We start from the raw sequence: 24775 nt of genomic DNA on the forward strand, positions 1-24775 counted from the left end.
ATCACAGAGCATGAAGCCAGTCTGCTGTCCTGCAAAGCAGGAAGCTTTGCTTTTGGCTAGAACTGTCTGTGCGTCTTGATGAATACGGTGGTCTGATCCGCTTCTGGGCAGAGAGAGAGGAGAAGAGAAGGAGCAAGAAGGAGAAGGCGAGGCAATTGCAAAGAGTGAGGTGAGGTGAGAGATCAATCGATCACTCCCATCATCTGCACAGAAGACTAACTGCTTTACAATTCACTGGTGTATATAGTATGTCCCTCAGCTCCAGAATAAGAAAGTGTAGCGCTACCACAGTTAGGGCTGAGAGAAGCTTTCTGTCTTTGCTTCATGATGGAGTACATTTGAGCATGTAGAGTTATTTTTGATAAAAAAAAAAAAGTTTACTGGGTTGCTTTTAATATTGTTTTTTGAAAGTTGGTAATGTCTAGACTGATTTCTTGTATTGCAAAACATGACGAGTGTCCCTCATGCTGCGAAATGTTTCTTGTGATTCATAGGTCCTGGGCACTCACTTTAAGAACTGGAGCACTTGAGCTATAGATTTTCACTGTCATAAAAGTGATAAAATGTATTAACCTAAACAAAACCGCCTCTGGCTGGCTTCTGAGAGCTCAAACACAACCAGCTGCTCTGCTAACCAGCGGCACTGACATGGCTGGGAAATGGTGGGGGGCAGCTTCTCAGCTGCCACGCATCAGCACAGCCCCTGCAGCACATCTCCCCAGCATCCCACAAGCAGGGGCAGGAGGGGAGGGGGCTGCCTGCTTTCTGCTGCCCTCCTGCCTGCAGAAATTCATCTGCCAGCACTAGCTCTAGAGAAGAAAACAAATTGGAAGCAAAAGATATGGGCTACTTTCACAGCTTTGCTTTTCTGTGTGAACAATTTATGAGCTGTGTTTTGACTGTTGAACAGTTGTTTATAAACCAAGGAGAGAGGAGAGACAAGCAAAATGAAAAGAAAAAAGGAATCAAATAGCCAACCACTCAAATTCAGAATGCCTCTATATATGCCAGGTGATGACAGAGTTGCTTCAGACTTTCCCTTTGAAAGTGTGTAGCTTGCTGCACCGGCCAGCAAAGGAATGAATTTATTAGCTGATGAGAAGCAGGAGTACCTCTTTAAGAAGAAATAAAGTGGCAGTCAGATGTAAAGATGTGAGAGATTTCTCTTTTGCCTTAAAAATGAAGCTTCTGATCAAGTCCACCTTGCTCTGGGGAAACCACTGCTGAGCTAAAAGTGTAGCAGGCAAAAGAAATCTTATATTGACCTGTAGGACAAGGTACATCCCTATGTATGTACAGCGCTTGTCCCTATCAGCATCCCTATGTACGCAATCTACTTATCTGAGAAATCTATTTCAAATCAGTGAGCATGTGATGTGAGAAGAATTACATGTTTACTGATGTGTTAGATGAGTAGCTTCATTAAATTTTTGCTTGGTTGGCGTTAGCTTCCAAAAACCAACCACATAGTTAAAGCTTATACGTATGTATTCTATTGTCATAGAAGAAAGAAGAGATGTTGCCTCTACTAACGCACAGGGAAGCAGATTGTTACTACATCCTGAGCGCGCACAATACCATAGGCAAGAAAGAGTTAAAGTGAGCAGGACTATTCCCTGTTTGTAAGCGAGTCAGCTCTTGGATTGAGTTTCTGGCTCTGCCACTACGGGTTTATATAATATTGAGGGAATCTCAGAGTTTTACTTCGCTAATCTATAAACTGGGTCTCATGCTACATTTAGTGACACTGGGGGAGCTGCCCAGGGCCTTCATCTGTATACCAGCACAAAGTGCTGGGGCATGAACCCATGCGAAGAGACCAGTCAGCCTTCGTGGCTGGGTCCAGTGTTTACAGAATGCTTTGGGATTCCTGGAAAGCATGAAGTATTATTGTTTAATCACTGCAGATTGTGTCACCGATTTCCAGGCCTGTTGCCTCACAGACCTGGATTAACAAACCAAGTTCTCAGAATATAAAATATTTTAAGTGGCGTGAAATTGTGCCTACTATTAGGGAAGGCTGTGAAATGTTCCAACAGGGATTCAGGCTCTGTCACCACAGGGTGGTTTGTTTTTGCTTGTTACAGAACTGAATGTTTGTATCTGAAGATGGTGGCCACCACCTTCCTCACATACTTTAGTTCTTTGCTACACGGCTCTTTATTTTTCCTTGTTGGTTCCATGATTGACAGAGCTGTAGGATTGCCTGTGAATTTATCGAAAACCCAGGCTGCTGCTTTACTGAATAAAATTAGCACAGGCCCAGAATTACACAGGACAGCTTTTTATTGAAGTCTAATAGTTTAATTTCATTTTATGCTGCCACACATAGCAGATTTTCTGCAATATGACAGTAAGAGCTTGTTTTTGTTCTTTCTCTGCTCTTGGCAAAGCAAGACCTGCACTCTTATGGTTTCTTTTTTTTTGTGACGGTTGCTTATATTTATGATGGCAAGGAGTAAAACATATTGAAACAGTCGTGGTTACATTATTTATAGATGCTGAATGAATATTAAATTAGAAGCAAAGGGGAAACAGAATCACATTCGTTTTGTAACACTGTACAGTAAAGGCCAGGACCGTTCCTGCCAACGCATCTGCAAATGTTTTAGCTCATAACTGAGACTCAGAGCAGCATTGCTAAACATGGGTGGATGGTATAGTACAGCCGAAGTGTCACCTATTGAATGAAGAACCCCACAGAGAATCTGGCTGGAGTAATTAATGAATCCATTTGGAAAAGTCAGTGCCCTTCAATTAGCCTGAATGTAGTGAAGCAGATGGGATCCAATCCTCCAGGGAGAAAATTGAGAAAGATCCTAAGAAATACTGCATAGGACTGATTTATCTGGGTAATTATAAGCCTCATTTGCACAAAACTGTTCAATATGGCTGCAGTGAGAAAATTAAGAATTTATAAAATGTTGATATGTGGCCTAAACTATCAGTGGGAGTGGAGTCATCTGTCAGGCAGAATCTCAATTCAGAATGTCAAGCTAATCATCAGCGGGAGAGGCTGAAAGGCAAACATGGCCAGGGGGCCGGTAGAGGGGATGCATTTTGAGGGAACCCTTTGTTAAAGGCTCCCATGAGCTCATCTCTGTTGAAACATTCACTGCCATCTTGGTTTGATGGGGTGTCCTGCCTTAAAGCATCCTGTCGCATTTTAGGAAGCAAAAGAACATCTCTAGAGAAACTTAAAGAAAGCGGAAAGGAAAAAAAACAAAGCCCAAATTTTCTTTAAATTCTGGTGTGATGACAGCAGTATTTGGCAGTGTGTGCATCGTGTCCTTATTCCAAGGAGACCCTCTAGCCTTGTGAGCAGTCTTGTGTTTATGCTGAGGCACTGCGGACTCATTTGTATGAATGGGAAATTGCACACTGTCTTTTAAAGGCTAAGCTGGAAGCCAGCACATCTATGTTGTAACTGTGTTTATGTGTGATAAGGAAGGAAGCCTGACATTTTATAGAAGCAGCAAGAGAAAAATAAATGCTATTTATGATAGCATTGAAATCATGCTGAAATTATTCTCTACAGTTTCTAGGACTGAGGGATTTCAGCTTGTTGGGAATCTGCACTCCACTGTCCTGTTTTTTTCATCATTTGGTGTTCTTGGAAACACTTCTGCTCAGGTATCTCCAAGCAGCATTTTATTCAACATCTGTATCTGAAGCCTCAGCAGCCTCAGCAGCATTTCTGTGCCAGTCCAAGGCCAGCTCTATTTATCTCCTCTTTTTCCCTTTGTTGCCTTCCTTGTGCATTCACTGGTGAGCAAGATGTATTCTGTGAAATTCTGTGGCCTGACCAGCATGGTGATGAGCTCTAGCTGGACCATCAGGGTGACGTGCTCCCATACAGGCCTCCTTCTGACCCACCAGCCCACAGCCTGAGACCAGCACAGTGCAGCCTCTGATGGCATCATCCAGGACTCTTCTGATAAATAACCAGGCTCATTGAGTTAATAAAAAGATAGGTCTTTTCCCTGCAAACTGGAGTGCCACCAAAATGTGATAAATTATCTGATGCTGCTTTAAAATCAGAGAAAAAATCAGCTATTTTTACGTCCCTTTTCCTAATCTTCTCCCTGTTTCCTCTTCCTCAGTCCCTCTAAGTCCCTGGTTCGGTCAGCCTCCATCCTCCTCTCACCTGGTCTTTCATTCTTTGGCAGATCTCCAGGGAGAAGTAGCTGTGAGACAGGAGCTTATGATGTGGCCAGACAACTAGTGTGTTTTTAAAGCCACAGGCAGTGGTGGGATGCTGAAAATCCCACTGCTTAGTGGACAGGAGAGATGGACACTGTGGGACACAGGGATGTGTTAGAGGAGCAGAGGTGAAGTGGTTTGCACACCCAGGTATGCATCAGAGGGAGCAGGATGCCCCAGCTCCATCCTCCCACTGGCAGCCCACATGTCTGGGGAGGGTGCCCGTGCCCCATCTGCCAGAACACAGCTGTCTCTGGCCAAGCCTGAGATGTACACTCCTGCAGCTGAGACTGATGTAGCACACAGAGAGTAATGAGAGGTGCAGTTACCCATGAGGAGACCAGACAGCTGTAAGTCCTAAACTAACTTGTTGGTGTGCCTGCCAAAAGGGGAAACTTAGTTATAACTTTTACCTGGATTTCACAAAGTGGGATGGGCATGAGGCTTTTTTCATTTCAAATGAGAGGGAAATAATGGGGCATGTGGACTCAGTGATTTCTATTCCATAAAGTTTGCAGTGAGAAAGCTGGAAAAGTCACCAGCCCCTGAGAGACTGAGAGCTGAGAGGTGCTGTGAAGTGCAGTCACTGAGGAGACTGAGATGCGAATGAGATCACAGCGCTATGATCTTGTTCGGAACATGACTTTTCTTTCTGGTGCATATGTCAAATGAATCAGACAATGGTGGTGTCAGGAAGATGGATAATGCTGCTGGCAAGGCTGGCAGAGGAGACAGGAAGATGTGTTAAGCACCGAAACAGGACGGTATTTATGCCTTTCTCCTGTGCTCATTACAAATACACAAGAAATATTTAAAAAGGAAGGTAGAGCAATAGCAGGAGCTGTTGGACATGCTTTTTTAAATACTTGATTATGCTGAGGAGGACAGTGAGAAAGGACAGAAGTCCAGCCCTGTGAGCTCACATTACCTGTCTCTCTGCTTCTGGCAGGCAACTTGTGCGTGGAAAGGTGTCCATGTCTGTGGGAGACACTTGCTGAGTGTCCTTGCCAAAATCCATAGTGCCACAGTCAAGCGAGGCAGGATGCTCTCCGTACTTGTCACTTAGTGCTGGAAAGGAAATCCTACTCCTGTTCAGCCACTACAGCTGTGAGTCTAGCCAGGTCTCTGAGCCATGGAAATTTGTTCTGTGTCCTGCAGTGCGTGTAGGACAGCCCAGACCAGTGACCAGCTGTCCAGAAATGGCTGAATGAGTCAATGGCTTACCAAGCAGACGGCATCTTTCCCTTCCCCAGGGAAGGCTGTTTTTCTATTTGCTCTGACACATTGCTCTGTAAAGTAGTAGTGCCAAAGAGTAATTCTACAGAACAGAAGAGAGGCTGAAATACTGTGTTTTAATAAGCCATTGCTTGTCATCTGAGCCACAGTGAGAGTGCTGGGATATATTCCTAGCTTCTTCAAACACAAAGTAGAACCTATTAGCATAAACCATGCCATGCTTTTTTTTTCCCCCAATAAAAAGAATATTTCTGGGAGTTTTATTATTATTATTATTATTATTATTATTATTATTTCTCATTTTACACAGTACCTGTGTGTTAAAAATCCTTAAAGAACTGATGGAATATCTAGCTGATACAGAGTTGAAATGTTCCTTGAGCAGTTGAGCAGAGAATCTCTTCTTTCTGGAGCCCCAGGTAGCCTTGAAACTCAATGTCTCTGACTCAAATACCACTGCTTAAAAACAGCTGATCCATGCCTGATGGTGAAAGATAAGGCAGCGACTCAAGCTGCACATGAACAAAGAGAGATGGCCTTATAGATGGAGAACAAATGGAGCATGGTGAAGGGCAGCGGTTTAGTGGTTGAGGTCAGGAGAACTTTCCACTGGGAAAGGTGGGAAAGCATGAGAGACCTTGCATGAGGTTGTGAAAGAACAGTACATATCAACACTGATACACGTTCAATGTTAAATATTCATTATATTCTTGCAGATTGCTATTGTCATAGATTACACTCCTCTCCTCTCCTCTCCTCTCCTCTCCTCTCCTCTCCTCTCCTCTCCTCTCCTCTCCTCTCCTCTCCTCACCTCTCCTCTCTTTTTCATCAAATGCTGGAAATCAGCTTTAGAAAAGTGTGAAATAACGAAATAACCTTTAAGCATATTCTCATATGTCACTATCCTTAAGTTAGTGTACCTTAAGTTCTAGTCTTTTCTTCAGAAAAAAAAAAAGATCCAGGAATGCTTGAAAAATGTTTCGAGAATTACTTAATTTTAGAAATGAAGGGGGAAAATAACTTCATCTGAAACCAAGTGGCAATGAAACAAAGTCTAATAACCTGCATTCAGTTCTCCAATCAGGCCAATAGGCTAATGAACATCAATACTCCTTCACAAAGTGCCCTGGGATCCCTAATGACTGTAAGTGGTCAGGCCTTCGGTTTTGCATTTCAGAGTCTGGTTGATATAATCTTGAAGCAAAATCTGCAGATCAGATCATAGCCTATACTCAGTCCCTGGATTACTGTGTGTGTGTATGTGTACGCCCTTGAGCACTGCACATCTGGGATGAAATCAAAGCACTTTTAACTGCACATGTATCCCATTTCTGGCTTGCTAGTAGCCCTTTAAATGTGCTGGGTATAATCCAGGAAAAACGAGTATTCAAAATCACACTAGTGAAGGGGAAAAGAAAAAAAAAAAAAGAAAAAGAAAAAAAAAAACAACCCAAGTTTTATATACTTGGATGGCATTTTTCTTTGAATATGAATGACTTAATCATAATCAGTCTTAGTGAGAGGTGGGTGATGAAAGTTCAGAAATCTTCAGACAGAGAAAGACTTTGAACCTGCCTTTCTCATGTCGTTGGTGTGTATATTATGCCTGTGAGAGGGAAAAAGCAAGCCAGCAGCTTGCATCCTCTGCAAGAAACCAAAATAACTCTTTCAGGGGTCTTGAGACTTCAGAGCAGTATTCTGCTGAGAGGAATTTGTACAGCGCTAATCCACTCTGATCTTTGAGTACGGATTAAAATGCCCAAACCTACAGCGTTGTTCTCAATGTTAAAAAGCACTCTGATTTGAGGCTTTGCTCTGTATCTGGCTTGTATAGTCAAATCCCAAACTTCCTCTGAATTCAATTCCCACTTTTCTCATTTAGTACATTTGTAAGTGTTCATTATGTGTTCAAGCAAGATATATATAGCAGTATGAACACTGTGCAAGCACTTCCTGCTTTCACTGTACTGGAAGATAGGAACATGGTTTTAGAAACCTGGTACAGACTTTGCTTGCAGGAGCAAGGAAGACATGAGCTCTAGCCCCTTGTCAGAGACTTTGACGGAGTATTCCACGTCCAATGCATTGAAGGGTTTGTTGTTTTCAGCTCTAGAGTATGCTATAATACGGGCATTACAGGAGACATCTGGACATTGGAGATTCAGGTTCTGTTGACCCTCAATTTGTCACTTCTTTGCAGGGTGTAACGCTGAGCAATTTTTTTGTCACCTCCTTTTCTATGTTTTTCACAAGTGATATCTTGGCAGGCATGATATGGGAATACAACATTGATAAATCTAGCAGGGTAACTAAGCAAAAGACTGTCCATTTGGAGAATAAGGGTGAAGATGGGATATGTGCTTGCCTACTGACAGCAGGCACAGGCAATTAATCCCCACAGTGTCAGGCATTTTGCAGTCAGAAACCTGCCTCTCCAGGGGTAGGTAGCAGCTAAGTAGCAGTTTCACTTCTGGACTCTGGCACACAGAGGGGAAATGAGACAGAAACTGGTTGTATTTTTTGGATCCTTTCATTGGTATTGTATGTTGAAATTATATGACACCATTTGCCAGTAATAAATCATTTTGCTGTCTGTTATGTGATTACATAATTAAATATCCCTTGTCGTGGATACAAATGCAGGGGTTGACTTAGACTTTGTGGGAATTAGGGGTTTGATTTTTTGAACTTTACATTTCCTGACTCCTGTGCAAATCAAACCCAGTTGTTTAACACTACACTGAGAAATGATTCATGCAATAAGTCGTATATAGTCTGAAGTGCAAACTGTATTTTCAGTGTATTTTCTGTCTTGCTCATAATTTATTTGTTCAGTAAAATACATGTAGAATAGGAGAATTTAGCATTTCTCTACTGTTCATCCTTATAAAGGTGGTGCATTGTATGGGGATAATTATGTTTATCTCCTTGGTGAGTTGCTTTGAGATGAAGAGAAGGAAATTTCTAGGTGGAGATGGGCTGTGATCTCTTCTGCTTTCTGCTGTTCCTGAGCCGTTTCCATTCTCAATGAATTGCCATCACCAGAAGATGTTGTTTCTGACCAAGTACCCCTGGGCGACTCTAGCTGCAACCTGTATTGTATTATTTAAAACTGGCTCTAGTCTGGAGTGGTGTCACTTGTCTTGATGTCACTGGAAAGCCAGACTCCTCGGAGTGCAGCAGCTCTTACAGCTGACCCATCCTCGAGCAGCATGATGTCTATTAGTTTTATTGTTGGTTTGATTGTTTGCAGTTGGTTCTCACTGCTTTCTGCTGAGGTTTAATTCTGTTTGTGTTTGGAAGGACAAGGGAGCAAATTTGTTGTTTTTGTTAGAAACTAAGCTGTGCTGAAGTCTTGATGACGATCCATTGTTAGTGGTGTTACAAAACCTAAGTGGGCAAGAAAATACAAAGGAAAGGAAAAGTACAATTCAGATTTGCCAAGCAACGTGAAAATAATTAGAAGATTAGCAGTTTGGCACTGTTTACCAGTAAGCTGTGAATTAAATGCATCCCCCTTTTCTCTTTTCATCAGTGCAACGTGTCACTTCAGTTCTGGATTTCACGTCCTTCTCACACCTCTCACTCCTCCCACCATCAAAATGCAGGACTTTATTTTATTGCAGGAGAAATGAAGGAGCAAGCAGTTAATGTGGCATTGGAGACTTTCTAACCACCAGTCTCTGAAATGCGGTCATAAGTATCTGCAGTTCACTTACTGGGTGGAGATAAATTGCCTCCAATTTGCTTTTACGAACGCGAGTGGAACATTTGGGAACAGTGGTTTCTGTTATTGACGCTGTGAAGTGCTTGTAAGCAGCCAGCTATAAAAGACCAGAGTGACATTTACACGTAAGTTCTCTCATCACCGTCATTGAAGAAAGGATTAAATTCAGTGTGATGCCATGGCGTATGCTGAGTGATGTTCTGTTCTTGGCTCTAGCTTCCACCAGCTCAACTCCATGTATTCATCTTGGATTTGAGAACTGGTGTAAAAAGAAAACTTGATCATCACAGATGAGAAAACAATATTGGTGTCACTGAAATCTATGGGATTCTTGCCGTAAAGTTTGGCTAATCAAGATTTTCACCTTGAGGTTACTACCTAATTGCAGAAGTGTAGAGATGTTTATGTCTGTATTGTTCTGATTTCCCACCCCTCTCCAGTCTCTTCCCTGCAGGGAACTTATTGCATCCCTGTAAAATAGGGACTAGAATCACAGCCACTAACCAGTGCAAGAAGTATCTTTGAGATTATATCCCATCTGACTTCAGGGACCTGATAAAATCTCCTGATACAAATATACCAGACATTGAGCTGATAGTACAGCTGTTCTTGTCTCTAATTCAGCAGAATTTGGGCATGGGGGCTAGAAGGGGAAGAGAGGCTTTTCTGAGTGCAAAGATGCATACTTGATCAGAGCAATTCAGTCCTATTCAAAACCAGGTCTCATGTCTGTCCCAACATAAAATTCATCTGGATGATATAATAGTTTATTGCCTGATGCAGTCAGACAGCACTCAAGTAATAATCTATAAAACTGGGAGAGATTTTTTTTTGTTTCGCCGCAAAGAAATAAATGGGAGGAAGTTTTAGTTTATTTTCATGTATATATTATGGCATATACTATAATATTTATAGTCTGTTGTACTCTAAATATAACTTGTTAAAATGTTATAAATATTTATATAAATATGAAACTCCCAGAGTGATTTGAGTTGTGAGAAAAGCAACCTCCAAAATAACAGTTCTAATTATCTTTTTAAGAAAAGCGGGGCTAAAACTAAGACAACCCTGAAATCCATGTCATGATTAAGAAGTATTAAAAAACAGCAAGATCTTGAACTGAGGAGTGTTTGGAAAGCTGATATTCTTTTTCATTCACCATCTGAAATTCTTGAAGCCTGTTTTTGGCAGAGCAGAAATATATTGTGGTTAATGTTGATACAGAGAAAGACACCAAGTAATTCACTGCACCATAATGTCAGGTTTTAAGATCAGAACAAGCTGTTTCCAGAAAACAGTATTTCCAGTTCAGTGATGGCTTATTTGAGGTGTTAACTTTATATCATATGCAGTGGGATGGCTTTAAACTAAATGTGTCAGTTAAGTGCATAACCATGAGCAATAGCATAGGGAAACTATACTCGTATCTGTGGGGCAATATTAGCCATTGTTTCCATTTCCTCCTAAACATCAAATGTGAGAGTGTATGTTCTGGCTTCCTGTAGGATCAAAAGGGAATTTGCTTTATTTACTTGATCAGAGGCAAAGCAGACTGTGCTCTGTGAAACAGTGTCTCATCTCGTCTGTGCCAATGGCAATCATGAATGGAAATGCCAATGATCAGGTGGAAATCTGCTTGTAACTGATGTTGGTTGACGTGTCAGTTTGATCAAATAATAATAATAATAAATCATCTAGGGCCTAAGATTGATGAGTAGCTGCATTTCTTGTTGGCTTGAGTGGGAACTGTAGGCTGGTGGGGATTTTTTTAAGACTGTACTTTAGAGGACTGGGTCCTAAGAAACACTGTCACTGAGATTGGCAAAGGTTTTGCCTTTTGGTGACAGCAGATATGAGTGATGAGTCCTCCATCTGGCCCCGTGACATGTGCTGCTGAGTGTCCCCCCAGGCCCCAATGCGGTCAGTGACACACTTCCCAAAAACCTGAACATCCACAGGATTCGGTCCTGGGTTATAATTTCATTCTAGATTTATTTGACACTAAAACAAAACAGCTGTTTGCAATTAGCACACATAAAAAAAAACAATAACAAAAATGCAGCCTTCCCTTCCAGATCTACATATACCCAGCGCAAAGAGCTTGCAAAGTTTTGGTGATTTCTTTCCCCCCGTGTTCCAACTAAAACATCAAAACCAATTGATCTCACTGAAGACTGAATGAAAAAAAAATAAAAAATTACAGTTCCTCAAATGTTTCTAATTGGCAGCGGCAACTCTGTAATGAAAGATAAACGCTGCCCTGGGTGCGTGTGCATGCTGGGCTGTCTCTGCTGCACATCTGATCTAAGCACGAAGCTACGGGGACACGAGGGCCAGGCAATGGCTGCTGCTGTGCTGGGACAGGGTGAGGTAGATAGCTGGTTTCTGACCAGGACCCTGATCCAGGGCAGCTGGCCCACCCTCCCATTGGGAACAGTGAACAAGGAGCTTGTAAAATACACAGACCAAATGGAAATGACCCCCATTGACTGAAACCAGCTGCACATCAGACCTCTCACAGTCTCTCTTGATTTGCTATCTTAAATAAATGGATGTGGTAGAAGAGGCTGTGGAAAGAAAACAAAATAATTTATCCTCCTTGAAGTTGCACCACACTTGTAAGCCACAGTTTTTACAGCTGAAAAAAAAACCAGTGATTCTTCGTACATTGAGTTTTGAGTTTTTTCTTTTTTCTTCTTTTTTGCTTTGAAAGTCTGCAGTTTAGAATGCACCATGCTGCAGGTTAGTTTCAGAGCTTTTTGACAAATATAGCATTGGTAGATTTTGTTAGGTGTTCATTCTTTGAAAAATGCTGGCTAACACGAGTCTGGTTTTGCACTGCGACTCAGAAAAGAGTTACGACAGCTTTCGCTGATGCTTTGGCTTAGAGCTGACTGCTGCTTCAGCCTCACAATAAAGTTCTTGATCAGTTCTGAAGAAGAATGATGTGCAGTCCCTTCCAACCCAAGCCATTCTGTGATTCTGTGATTCTACGGTATTATAACTACTCTTCCACTTGACAAGAGTTATCCACATTGGCTGTAAGATCTTCTGACTGTTATCTATGACCTACAATGGTTGCCACAGGGAAATGCACACCTCTGTTCCTTGTGCCACTACCGTTTCTTGTAGCTTTCCTGCAAATGACAGCTCTTAATGATGAGGTATCTGCTCTTCTTTACATTGTCTGGCTGGATAATGAATTATGAGCTACTTCATGGGTTATTCAGAACATATTAGTCTGTCATCAAGTAATACTGTGGAACTCCTTCCTTGCTTTTTCTTCCTGCTATTTTTCTGCTGAATAATTACTTGCATTAGTGAGAGTTAAGCAAGTGCACGCTGGCTTCTTCAAAGTGAGATGAGATCTTGGGTGTCTGGCTGGAAAGAATGATCTGCATTTAGCAAGGCATGGAGTTTTGGGTGTGAAGGAAGTTTCTCTGTGTTAGAAAGGAGCCCTTCTCCTAGCTGTCAGGCTCTGACTTCAGCACACACGTCTAAAACACTAGTAATTTCAGTAGTCTGAAGGGTAGGATTACATCAGTGAGGCGGCTGTGTTCCGGTATAATTCGCAGCTTTGGGGTGACCCTGCAACTGTGCTGAACAGGAACCATTTTTTTCCCTGTATTTCAGTTATTTATCATCTTGGTACACAAGTACCATACCTTGTAGCTCAAAATCTAGCAGCCTTTCCCATTACTCTTTGTTGGTTTCTGACAGAATCTCATTGATATTAAGGAGAGCATTGTCCTGATCAGAGCTCGAGGACCAACAAAACATGAGGAGAAAATAGTTTAGCTTGATAACATAGCACACATTTGAACTTCCAGTAAAGAAAAAGGATCGGGTTGAGACCACCCTTACAATTTTCTTGTGTTTCTAATGAAAAAAATAACAAGAACAGGTTGAATGCTATTAAAATTGCAGAATACTTCAAACTTAAACTTTAAAAGCACATGTCAATGCAGTGTATTTATCAATGGTCTTTTAAATAAAATCTGCAGTACAAAGGAGAGGAGAACTAAATATCAGACTTTTTTTTTCACCTTTATTTTAATTAGACCTTTCTTTTTAAAACTGAAAGAATAACAACTTGATGAAACTAAGGGTACTGAGCTGGTCAAACAGAAAAGAAGGAAAGCAAGTTATTTCTCTTCAGCAGCACAGTAGGAAATGTGCAACTGTTAAGTTTCAGTTCAGATGTTTACATCTCTACATACTTATAGTGGAAAATTAGATTAGAGCCCAAGAATATATTCTTTCTCAAACTGAAATTGTTTTATCAAGGGAACAACGAGAGAATCTCAAAGCACAAGGCACCGGTTCTACATCAGAAATCTTATTCAGAATGCTCTGAACTTCACATATAAATTTTTTTCCTTGCTTTGTTCCAGAGATTGAAGGCAGCACTGACTCATCACCCTGCCGCCATGTCGAACGGGAATATGAACACCATGGGCCACATGATGGAAATGATGAGCTCGCGGCAGGACCAGACGCCACACCATCATATGCACTCGCATCCTCATCAACACCAGACACTGCCACCTCACCACTCCTACCCCCACCAGCACCAGCACCCAGCGCACCATCCTCATCCTCAGCCTCATCACCAGCAGAATCACCCCCACCACCACTCCCACTCGCACCTTCACGCACACCCGGCACATCACCAGACCTCGCCGCACCCACCGCTGCATTCGGGCGGACAAGCACAGGTAGACCCTTATGCCTTGCTGCATCTCTGAGTTTTGCTGTTATGTGGAGTAAAAGTCTCATGCCTGTGTTGCATCGCCCTCCAGCTGCTTAAAAAGGCTGGCTACTGGTAGCAGAGAAGCATAGACTTTACTGAGAAAATCGTATGAATCAACAACTTATTTTTCTGCTTACTATTCTTGGCACTTGTAATGTCTTACTTAAAAAGGAACTGCAAAGTTTTTCTCTACTCTGATCTCTGCACATTGCCACATTATTATTTTATGGACAAAGTATATTATGAATCTGTGTTATTATATACATTGTACAGTGTGCTTGACCCTAGACTTCTCAGGCCAAGATTTAAGGAGTTGCATGCGTTCTGTGTACAGAAATAGGTAGCACAATCTTTAGTGAAGTAAAATGGCCACACATACGCATACTCAAAGTAAGGAATTTATGTATGTGCGTGTGTATACGATACGTAAAGAAACAACCTCAGTGAACTCAATGGCGTATTTATTTCCTGTCTAGATTGCAGATAGCAGAGATAGATAGTTTTAAAGTACACTGGTTTAGAGGAAGAGATAAAGGATTCCAGACCTTGTGAAGAGGATTGCAGCTCCTAGCTGTGGTGTATGATTAGGTAACAATGTAGGCAATAGTGGGCCTACAGCCATGTCAGGAGAAAGAGACAATGAAGCCAGTTCAAGGAGAAAGATTTAAACTAGGAAAGGAGTTCTAAACTGGATTCAGATGATGTTAAATCAGTGAAGATCTTCACTGAATGAGATGGAGGTCTCCACTTTTGGACCAGGTATATTGTCTTCCACAGTTTGGATAATTCAATATCTGAAATATTTCTTGAACTGACAAACTGAGTAAGGACTTTAGGTGGTAATTTTAGGAGGAATTCAGGGAGATTGCACAAGAACAATAAAACTCTAAGGCCAGTGAATGTAGCATGTCAGGTCTGGGGAGCAAATGTAAGGTGTGCGCATGGGTAGTACATACAGTGAGGACAATGAGCCGTAAGAATTTCAATCTGTGAAGTATTGCATTGCTTGCAAATACCTTTCAGACAAGCTCTTAGAAAACATTAAAGAAAATGAGAAGATTTGGCTGACATCCCAGTGTCCCACAACATTAACTATTTACTAACATCTAGCTTTATTATTGCAGAGACTGCAAGCACATGGCATTTCCCCAAAGCAATTGCTAATGTAAAATGAATTGTCAGCTTTAGAGAAACAGTCTAAATAAGAGATCAGCAGACTCCCCTGTGAGAAGATGTCCAGAGCTCTCCTTAGTTTAGTTCAGTTTTTACTTTGTGAATTCAATTATTTTCCCATCTGTTAATGAGTTATTTTCCTTGGAGTTGTTTAAAAACTCCAATAAAGAGACGTTATCTCATACCATAGAAACCAAAAGTAAGCGGATGGCTCTCTAGGGGATCCATGAGAGAGTAAACACTCCGTGCATCAGATAAAGGCAACAGGTGTAATCTCAGATTTAAGGATAAGGCACCAACCAATGAGCCAATGTGTTAGCTGCCTTTCCTTCTTAAGTTCTGTGCTGCTGAAGCCATTTTTAGTCATTCTGATTGGAACAGCCTAGATTCCTTGTGCTTTGCATTCCCTGTTAGCTGGGTACTCCAAACATCTTGCAGTCAAGCACTGGGGCAGGCAGGCCGACTGGCAGGAACAAAGCTGTGTCAGATGTGTCCCAGCACCTCTGAGTCTCTGGAACAAGGTCTTTTTGGAAACATGAGCTTTGCAGGAAACACAATGTCAATGAAGGTAATTGCAGGGACCAAGTAGGTCTTCACCTTGACCAGAGGTGTAAATGTCACCTAGAGCTTGTGGATAGAGGCGATGGCTGATGGATCTGAGTAGGACTCCTGGGATCATCTGCTTCCCCAGACAGCAGAGCTTTTGCTGCTTGCCTGTTCTCGTGGTGCAAAGACAAGAGTGATTTCTGAATACACACATGGGGAGAAAATAAGAGTTTGCTGAGTAATAAACATAATTATTACTTTCTAAGCTCATCTGTAGTCTCCATGGTATTGGCCTCTTTGGAGATCAGATTGCTCCAGCAGATGTTGATTTTATGATGAATTTTACTAGTTCTTAACCTCCTTATTCTTCTGAGACAGACTCTTTGGTTCTAAGCCACCTGCCAAGCAGCAGCATGGCCCGTGTTGCTGTGGGCCATGTGTTCCAATGACATAAATTTCATTATTTCACCCCACACTGTTCTGTAATGTCAGCATTCATATCACGCTTTTCACCTACCACTTTGATCCAGAGGAGCCCAATGAGCTAAGTTTTGCCAGGAAGAATGGATGGGTATTAATTTTGTAGTATGGTGCAAAGAGTGGAGCCTTAGATCAAGGCTAAAAATAGAAATAATCTTCTAATATATTGATTTCTGAGAAAGAGATATTATACCAAGCTGTAACTGTATTGCTTCAGCTAGTGCAAAAATTGATGCTATTACTGCCATTTTGGTCACATTAACACTTTTTTGTATCAAACTTACCAGAGAGATAGCTGCGGTACAGCAGAGTTTGGGATGTTTCATTTTATTACCTGTCCTACATTTGTCTTGATTATGGATATATGATAGGCATTTTATAAAAGATAATTAACATTAATTTTAATATATTTATATTAATATATTAATATATTAACATTTAATATATATTTTCTTTCTTACTAGAGTATGTTTGTCCATAGGCAGGGTGGGGACGTCCTATTAGAGAACGATGCTTAGGCAGTTATTAAGATATATTCTAACAGATTGCAGGGCCTCAGAGGATGGAGGGCAGCTGGTATCCATCACTGGCCATCTCCTATGGCAGAGATGGTGGCTACAGCACAGGAGCAACCCCCTGTGTCAGAAGAGGATTGGAAGCTCTAATTGGAAGTGAGAGGACTTGATACAAGCTAAAATTTTAAGAATCAGGCAGAAGGTGCAAGGTGGCTTATTTAGTTTTAAAAGTTTGTTGGTTTAGTTTTATTTTTTTCTACTCCTACAGAAATTACCTGTCTGCACAACAGAATGCTGAGAGTAATTTGGCTTTATGTGAAAAGCATTATCAGATGCATAGTATAATTATACGCAAAATTGCCAGTCTAACTGACACAGGTCAGCTGGGAAAAGGAGCAAGTTCTTCTTCAAACTTTGTGGTGAGATTCTAGACAGAAAAGCAACCTTGCAAGATGATAGTATCATTTTAATTGAGACAGACAGATGTGTTAAGCAAACAAATGTTAATTGCTGCAGTTGAAATTCAGGACTCAATCTGACAAAGCTCTGAGTATGTCCATTCCCTAAAGTCAAAAGGAAGCACCTTGGAGGTTTTGGCTTTTATTAGAATAGCAAGGTTAATTTTGAGTCAACAATTCAGATTTCTGGACTGTTCCAGACTCCATTGGTGTAGGAGTAGCAGGAGTAGCACAAATGTCTCCATCTGTGCTCCAACATTCAGATCTGAACCCCAAGAAAAACCCAAAGCACAAGGGCCTGGGCACCATGGTGAGGCAGGAAAGCAGTCCGAGAGCTTGTCCAGGCAGCACCTATTGCCTTTAGAAGCAATGAACATGAAGTCTGATACTTGTTCCTCACTAGTACAAAGGTGAGCATTTCATCCAGAAAAGTCAGAGCACAGACTGGTGGTGGCTGGTTCTATCACAAGCTTCCTCTGAAAGGGCATAGGCAAATTCCTTTCAGGAGCAAGACTGATATTCTCCTTCACTTGAAAAGGTATTAATACGTGGTTTTCCATATTTTCATAGCAGAGGGGTTGTAAGTGGTTTTCATGATTGCTGTCAAATAAATAACCATAAAAAGGAGGATAGCATATGTTCAAGAAACATTTAAAATGTTGTATTGACAGACATGGTACATGGGAAATATTGGTGGTAGGTGGACAATTGGACTGGATGATCTTAGAGGTCTTTTCCAACCTTGGTGATTTTATGATTCTGTGATCAAAAAGAGGACAAAGAAAAATGCCTGAGGAGGAAACAGCAGTACCTCCATGAGATACCACCTTCCTTCAAAATTCACGTGTGAACACCTAAATCCTTTATTTCAACTACATCTCAAGGGCATTGAGGTCTCCTGGTGCACTACCCTTGCCATAGCTTCCCAGGTGCACTCAGATGGCAGAGCGCTTGTATGTCCTGTCTCTAGAAGCTATGAGATACTGAGCAGAGGTGGAAGAAAATGTGTAAAAGAAAAGTCCCAAAATTTCAGAAGCAATTACCAAAAAAGAAGAAGAAAGAAAAGAGAGACAGAAATAAGGCCTCTGTAGTCTTCTACTTTGATTAAAAGGGTTGCTGAGAAAAACTTGGCATTTCAGCTTTGAAATAGATGGTGGCAGAGAAAGTACCTTAGCTTTCCCTTATAGCTGCATCACTAGCTGTAAGGGAAAAATATTTTTCCTACTAATATTCAGAGAATCATTTAAAAAAATCTCCCCTTCAACCAATGCAGCCCTTTGCCAGCAGCTAACATTAGAGGCATCTGGCAGTGTCTTTCAACGCGTGCCTCTCCTGTCCCACCATCCAACCAGGCGACTGTGGGAGATGCTCCCCATTCCTCAGCCTCGTTCCCTCTTCCTTTCCCCCACCCATTGCCTTGTCAATGCTCTACTTAACAGGTTTCACCGGCCGCACAGCAAATGCAGCCCACGCAGACGATACAGCCGCCGCAGCCCACTGGAGGCCGCCGGAGAAGGGTGGTGGATGAAGACCCTGATGAGAGGAGGAGGAAATTTCTGGAGAGGAACAGAGCCGCTGCCACACGCTGCAGACAGAAGAGGAAGGTCTGGGTGATGTCACTGGAAAAGAAAGCAGAAGAACTCACCCAGACAAACATGCAGCTTCAGGTGCGAGCCACTGTCTATGCCCCCAAGGACACAGAGGCCCTCTTTGTGCTCGCTGCTGCCCCGGCACAACCGCTGCTGCGTGGGAGCGCGGCACTATCAAAGGCAGTTAGTCGAGGTGTCTGTGCTCCAATTAGAGGAATAATTTCATTTTAGCAGGATAAGCCAGGAAAAAGCTGTCTTGGGATTAGAAGCTTTCACTAGACAGAGCTGTATTTATTTTCTTTTCTTGTCACTGTTTGGTTTTTTTTTTTTAAGTGCCATTACCTTGGCTATAAAGGATTTCTTCTGAGCAGGGCACGTAGCTAAGCCCTAACTCTAAGCCAGTGAGATGGGAGCATAAATTGAAGGGAAGAGAATGAATATAAATCTGAGAGTAAAAGCACAGGAACGGTGCCCTTTTTACAGTGTGCACAGAAGTTAGTTTGTGTGTTAGCTTATGGCATCAAATCTGGGAGCCAAGTTGCCCTCAAAAGGGGTTAGTTATAAAATAATGTCAAGGATATTCTTCCCAAGTTGTGGATCATTTTTTGTTTTCTTTGATCTCAACTTTGTGTAACTGCATTTTAAGATTTGTGGCAAACCAAACTCTCTATTTCTCTTCTAGAATGAGGTCTCCATGCTGAAAAATGAGGTAGCACAGCTGAAACAGTTGTTGTTAACGCATAAAGACTGTCCGATAACAGCCATGCAGAAAGAATCACAAGGATATCTAAGTAAGTAGCTAGTGTGCTTACTCTGTCTCCACACTACCCACAGGAAAACACAGATTCTAGTTCTTTCCTCCAGAACCCCTTGGCCATATTACAACATGAACCTTTCTTCTCAAACATCATCCAAGCCGTCCCATCTCCTGCCCCTATTTATCCAGCCCTGCTTAAAATCCAAAAAGCCACAGTTTGCACCCAGCCCAGCACTGCTGGTCCCTCCCTGTCCCTCCACCCCACAAGGCGATGCACACGGATGGATGCTGGCTCCCATGTGGAGGATCCCTGTGGAACTCAGAGCTCCAGACCTGCAAGAGTCCTCCTGGACACAGCGCTGCCAGCACAGTAACATAGCTCTCCAAAGGGAAGTTATAAAGGAAAGCATTACAGCCCCCTCCAGCGAAAACGGTACTGTGCTCTGACTGTGGCGCAGAGCAAGCGCGGAGCAGGTTTTCAAGGTTTGTTCTTTTTAACTCTTATCTTGCCTTTTTTCTTCTTTTTTAAATCACATCTGATGCCGACATTGAATCAATTCTGTCTAGCTGACACATTTTACAAGTACGGTAATTTATGGACAAATTCTTTGCTTGGCTTTGGAGTGGCTCAGAAGAGCCTCTGGGTTAATATTTGCTAGATTGCAGCATTCTCTTAAAATAGAGCCCATTTCTGTCTTGTCTGCATCACTATGCATCTGTCTCTTTAAGAGTACTCAGATTAAAAATACATAATTGCATTACATGCCTATCAACTGTTGCTTGAATTAGATTTTCTGTGATGCAGTGCACTACACTGTAATTTTGATTTCTGCTGGAGTGAATAGAGAATTTAGGCTTTGTAAACCTTAAGATACTGGACTTTTTGTACTAGGTGTTGGTTTCGTAGCCGTTAAGGTTTTGATGTTATTTCAAGGTGCTGGCTCCTACCGTTGGGTTACCATTAAATGACTGAATGTGTGCTCTGTCCCCCATCCTTTTCCAGGTCCTGAGAGCAGTCCTCCTGCGAGCCCGGTCCCAGCATGCTCCCAGCAGCAAGTCATCCAGCACAATACCATCACCACCTCCTCCTCCGTCAGCGACGTTGTGGGCAGCTCCACTCTCACCCAGCTCGCCAGCCACAGAACAGACATCAACCCCATCCTTTAAAACTAGTGGATCAGAAACTGCTAGGGGAAAGTGGTAGCGTATCAAAACGTCCTCTGTGCTAAGGACATTTTTGACCGTAACTCAAGCCTGGAAGATTCCTCAGTTCTTGAAAGACTCTGGCTTTCATTTTTATAGTTATTAAAATGTCTTTTATACTTAGTTACATAAAAGGGAGTTATGCAATTAATATGCTATCAGCTTGAGAAATGCTTTGGTGCTTTCTCCAGTTTTTTTGGTACAGTTACTTGTTTATAAACCTAACTGTCTCTGTACATAGTCACGTTTTCTTCTCACCAATCTAGCCTGAAGCCTCAGAAATACGGAGTTGTGTTAAACTGCAGCTTGTTAGCCAATGTGAGGCATGAAAAGTATTAAACAGAGTCATATGTAGGTAACTAGGAGTAATTAGGCTATAAATATAGAGAGAGGGCATCTGCTGACAGCATCATAAAATATGAGTTAGAATTGTGCTATCACCAGAACCTCGTCTTTCAACTCGGTTACACAGTGGCTATCAGAACAAACCCAAACCCCAGTAAAGTGCCCTTTTGCCCAGCTGTCCTCTTCCAGCTCTCTCCCACCCTGTCTTTTTGTCCTTCAGTTGTTCTCACAACTCACTTCTCCCTTTCCTAGCCCTCTGCCCTTCTCTTAGCCAGGCTTCCCTCTCCTCCTCCCCCTCTCAGAGAACAGTGATAAACAAGTAAAAACTTCAAGCCTACCAAAAACTGCCAGCACGGCTGCTGCTTTCACTAGCTCTTCACCCACAGCTGGGCTGCACCAAGCTTTTCTGTTTTGAAAAACAGAAATGCTCCTGATTTAGTGCTTTTAATAAACAGGGAAAGGCGAAAGCAGTGCAGTTGCAGGTGAAGCAAGATTGAAAGCCAGCTGTGTTGATGCTAGGAGCCGTGTAAGCTGTTGAGGTAAATGGCTGTGGCACAGTGCAGGCATAGCACTTGCAGGCAAGTAACACCTGAGAATTACAGCAATTCTTTAGCGCTGCCAGTCGTTAACATAGCAAATCCATGTAGTATATAATTCAGAAAAGTTCTGTTCCCTAACCTGCTTACATTGTTCTAGCACTGAAAGCTAACAGCCTCAGATTTCACAGGCTATAAATGAAAAATAAATCAGCATAACCATTCTGACCAGTTGGAAAAATGCCACTTTTAATTACCAGGGTGAGTCCTGGTCTCTGCAGGCATCCCCTTGGATGTACACGGACTGGCTTTGAGCTGGCAAACATCAGTGGAGCTTCACTGACCATAATGGCACTTACTCCAGTTTACAGTGGGTAAGAAATTGTCTCATAATGACATTAAAAAAAAATTTATCGAGTGTGCAGCCACTCAAAAGTGCTGCAAGAAAGGCAAATTCCACTGCACTCACTGGATAAAATTCAGTCCTGTAAAGAGGGTCTGTAAAGGGGCTTTATGCCACAATTAGGGGTTTTGTTTGGACTATGTGCCTGCCCCTCAGCACAACGGATTTGCATCCTAGAGTAGTAGCAGTGATTGATGGGGAGATCGGAGGGAGATGATGCCAGTTAATTATGCTTGCCTTTCAATATCCTGGGACCTGGTTTTGCTCTCAAGGCTGGCAGTGGTGACACCTCCTTCGTCTGCCCCAGGGAGCAGGACTGGGCTCTGAATTGGTGATGAACATTCAAACATTTCAAACTGCATCTTTAATAGCAAAAGATAATTCATGCTATTCCTAGCAAACACTCCAGCCCAAAACACGCTTCATTCTGAAGTGAGGTTCTTGTCCTCAGCTGCTGTTTCTTGGTTGTGAGAGGAGTCACGGGTTTCAGGAGGGTGACTCTTCTCAGAGCAGGAAAGAGTTAAACGAGTGAAGTGAGAGGCGCTGTCAGGAGCAGGGCCCTTTTGGAAGGAAAAGCAAACTTTTGAGGATTGTTTCTGAATTAGTTCTTATCTTGGTAACTAACTTTTATCAGTATTCTTGAACAGCTCTCTTTCCATTTATGCAAATACGTTCAAAAAAAGATTTTTAATGTACAGTGTAAATCTTGACTTGATTATATAGTCTAAGAACCAAAAAAAAAATTAAGAAAAAATACAAATGTAAAGGATTTTCTATTATATTTTAGACAAACATATACTTTTAAAGTGTTTTAAATACTGAATCTATAATTTTTTTTTTTAATCTCTGGTTGTAATAGCTAAGTGGTTTTGCTTCATCATGGCTCCCAAGGGAACTTCTTTCAAATATGCAGTCGAGCAAAATGTTCCAGCTGAATATCCACGATGTAAAAGACAAAACAAGCTTTTCCCCTGTGTCTGAATGTCATCCTTCACTGTGAAAAATAAAATGCCATCACAGGGTTAATTTGCAAACTTTCCCCCTATATGGGTAGCACTTAAATATGTTAAAAAAGTAAAAATCTAAGTAGTTGATAACATTAGAATACCCAGTTGAGCTGCACTGCACTAGAATTACAGTTTAGCTTCATTTTGTTCAGTCTCCTCAATTAAAATATTTAGCTGTTACACTGAAAGCCTCTACTTTAAAAAGGAAAAAAAAAGGAAAAAAAATACAAAAACCTTGCCTAAGTTTTGTTAAATTCAGCAACTTGACAGTTTGACTGATGTGTATTATATATAGCTCAATTATTTCTTTTTTTAATGCTAACTAGGCAAGCCAACCGCACATGTTGGCCTAAATGTGTAATTACAATGAAATGTCACCTCTCTATACTATTGGCCTTTAGGTATAATCATTGCTAGTGATGTGGAAATAAGTAAAGGATGAAAAGCTATTTGCTATTGCTTCTTGTAACTCTGTCACAGGTTCACAGGCCAAGCCAACACACAGCATATTTATATCAGCTCTATTGGTAAAAGGACCAACTGTGCCAGGCACCTTATATCGCTCGTCAGATTCACTTCCACCTTAAAGCACTCTTGTTTTGCAGGGCAGGGACCCTGCAGCCTTTCCCCAGGCCTTTGGCCGGCTGTGTGCTGGGGCAGCCTGAGGAAGGACTACAGGACAGACCCTGCCCCTCCACCCCACTGCGGCCTTCCTCTCAGCACATCGTCACCGCACTCCCTGCGCTCTTTCATTTGAGGACAAACCCTGCTTTTCCACCAGCTGCTGCTGGAGTCTGATGTGCTTTTCTCCTGCCTCTCAAGCCCAGCCTGTTGGCAGACTCTGGGCCACGTCCCACCGCCAGGGACTTGGTGGGGAGCTCCCCTGCTCAGCTTTGCTCGGCACAGGCTTCCTTTGCCGGGAAGAAGCCTGCTCACCTCAAAGATATTTCTGGGGATGACATTTCTTGTTGCGTGACAGCGGAAGTACGTTGGAAATCTCAGCCACGGACAATTGCAATACTTTTATCAGAAAGAAACTATGCTGTGATCTAGCTCCTTCTCCCCCGGCCCCTTCCCTGGGTCAACTTATGCAAGCCATATTCATGACACTGCCTGTGGGAGACAAGTAGTTTGTGTGCTATCATGGTGTGTTTTATAAGGACGATGAGGATGATTTATGGAGAATTTTGTGCTGTTTGGAGTTAATTCCTGCTACGAAGCTAAATGTATGCTGCCCATGTTCTGAATAGTGGAAAGTCAATGGTTCAGTGCCTCGGTGCGTGTGGATTTTGTGTGTTAACTGACTCCGTCCTATCAACTAACAAGCCAGCTATAAGTGTTGTTAAATGCCCAACTTTTGAGAATTCATATTTTTTTAAGCGACAGTATTTAGTGTTTAAAAGTAGCCTTTTAGTTTAGGCAAAATGTGCTTTTTAGCAGCTAATACCTTTTTTTTAAAAAAAGAAAAAAGCATATAGAGTGAATTTATGAAAACTCATGAGGACCAAAGCAATTTTAAAACAGGAATCTATTAATTTAGTATTCACATAGAATTTTATAAAGTATTTATTAATAAATGTTATTTTAACACATTCCATTTGAACAGTATTCTTGTACAGAATCTGTTTGGTTTTGTTTTTATTTTTTTTCCTTTAAAGTTACAATATTAGTTTTTGCAATAAAGTGCTCTAGGTGTGTTTGCATCTTAATCTTTCAGGGTCTCAAGCAGAAGACGTCCATCTAAGATGGAAAAGTTTGCTGAGGTCATTGTACAGAAATTCCTAGAATTAAATGTTTTAAATGTTTTCCTTAAAGCAGCATCTGCTTTTTCTTTTTTTTTTCTT

At 41.8% G+C, this 24775-nt stretch overlaps 1 protein-coding gene across 1 annotated transcript in view; it reads left to right on the forward strand.

Moving 5' to 3' along the window:
- The window catches only part of CREB5 (cAMP responsive element binding protein 5), a 71066-nt gene extending 47911 nt beyond the window's left edge, over window positions 1–23155 (forward strand). The window contains exons 4-7 of the mRNA XM_019616784.2: window positions 13561–13884; window positions 18531–18758; window positions 19363–19471; window positions 20441–23155. Of these exons, the coding sequence (XP_019472329.1) occupies window positions 13561–13884; window positions 18531–18758; window positions 19363–19471; window positions 20441–20604 (825 nt within the window). The 3' untranslated portion in view covers window positions 20605–23155. The remainder of the gene's footprint in view (window positions 1–13560; window positions 13885–18530; window positions 18759–19362; window positions 19472–20440) is intronic.
- The last annotated feature ends 1620 nt before the right edge of the window (window positions 23156–24775 follow it).

This window comes from Meleagris gallopavo, chromosome 6 (genome assembly GCF_000146605.3).
Source record: "Meleagris gallopavo isolate NT-WF06-2002-E0010 breed Aviagen turkey brand Nicholas breeding stock chromosome 6, Turkey_5.1, whole genome shotgun sequence".
NCBI lineage: Eukaryota > Metazoa > Chordata > Aves > Galliformes > Phasianidae > Meleagris > Meleagris gallopavo.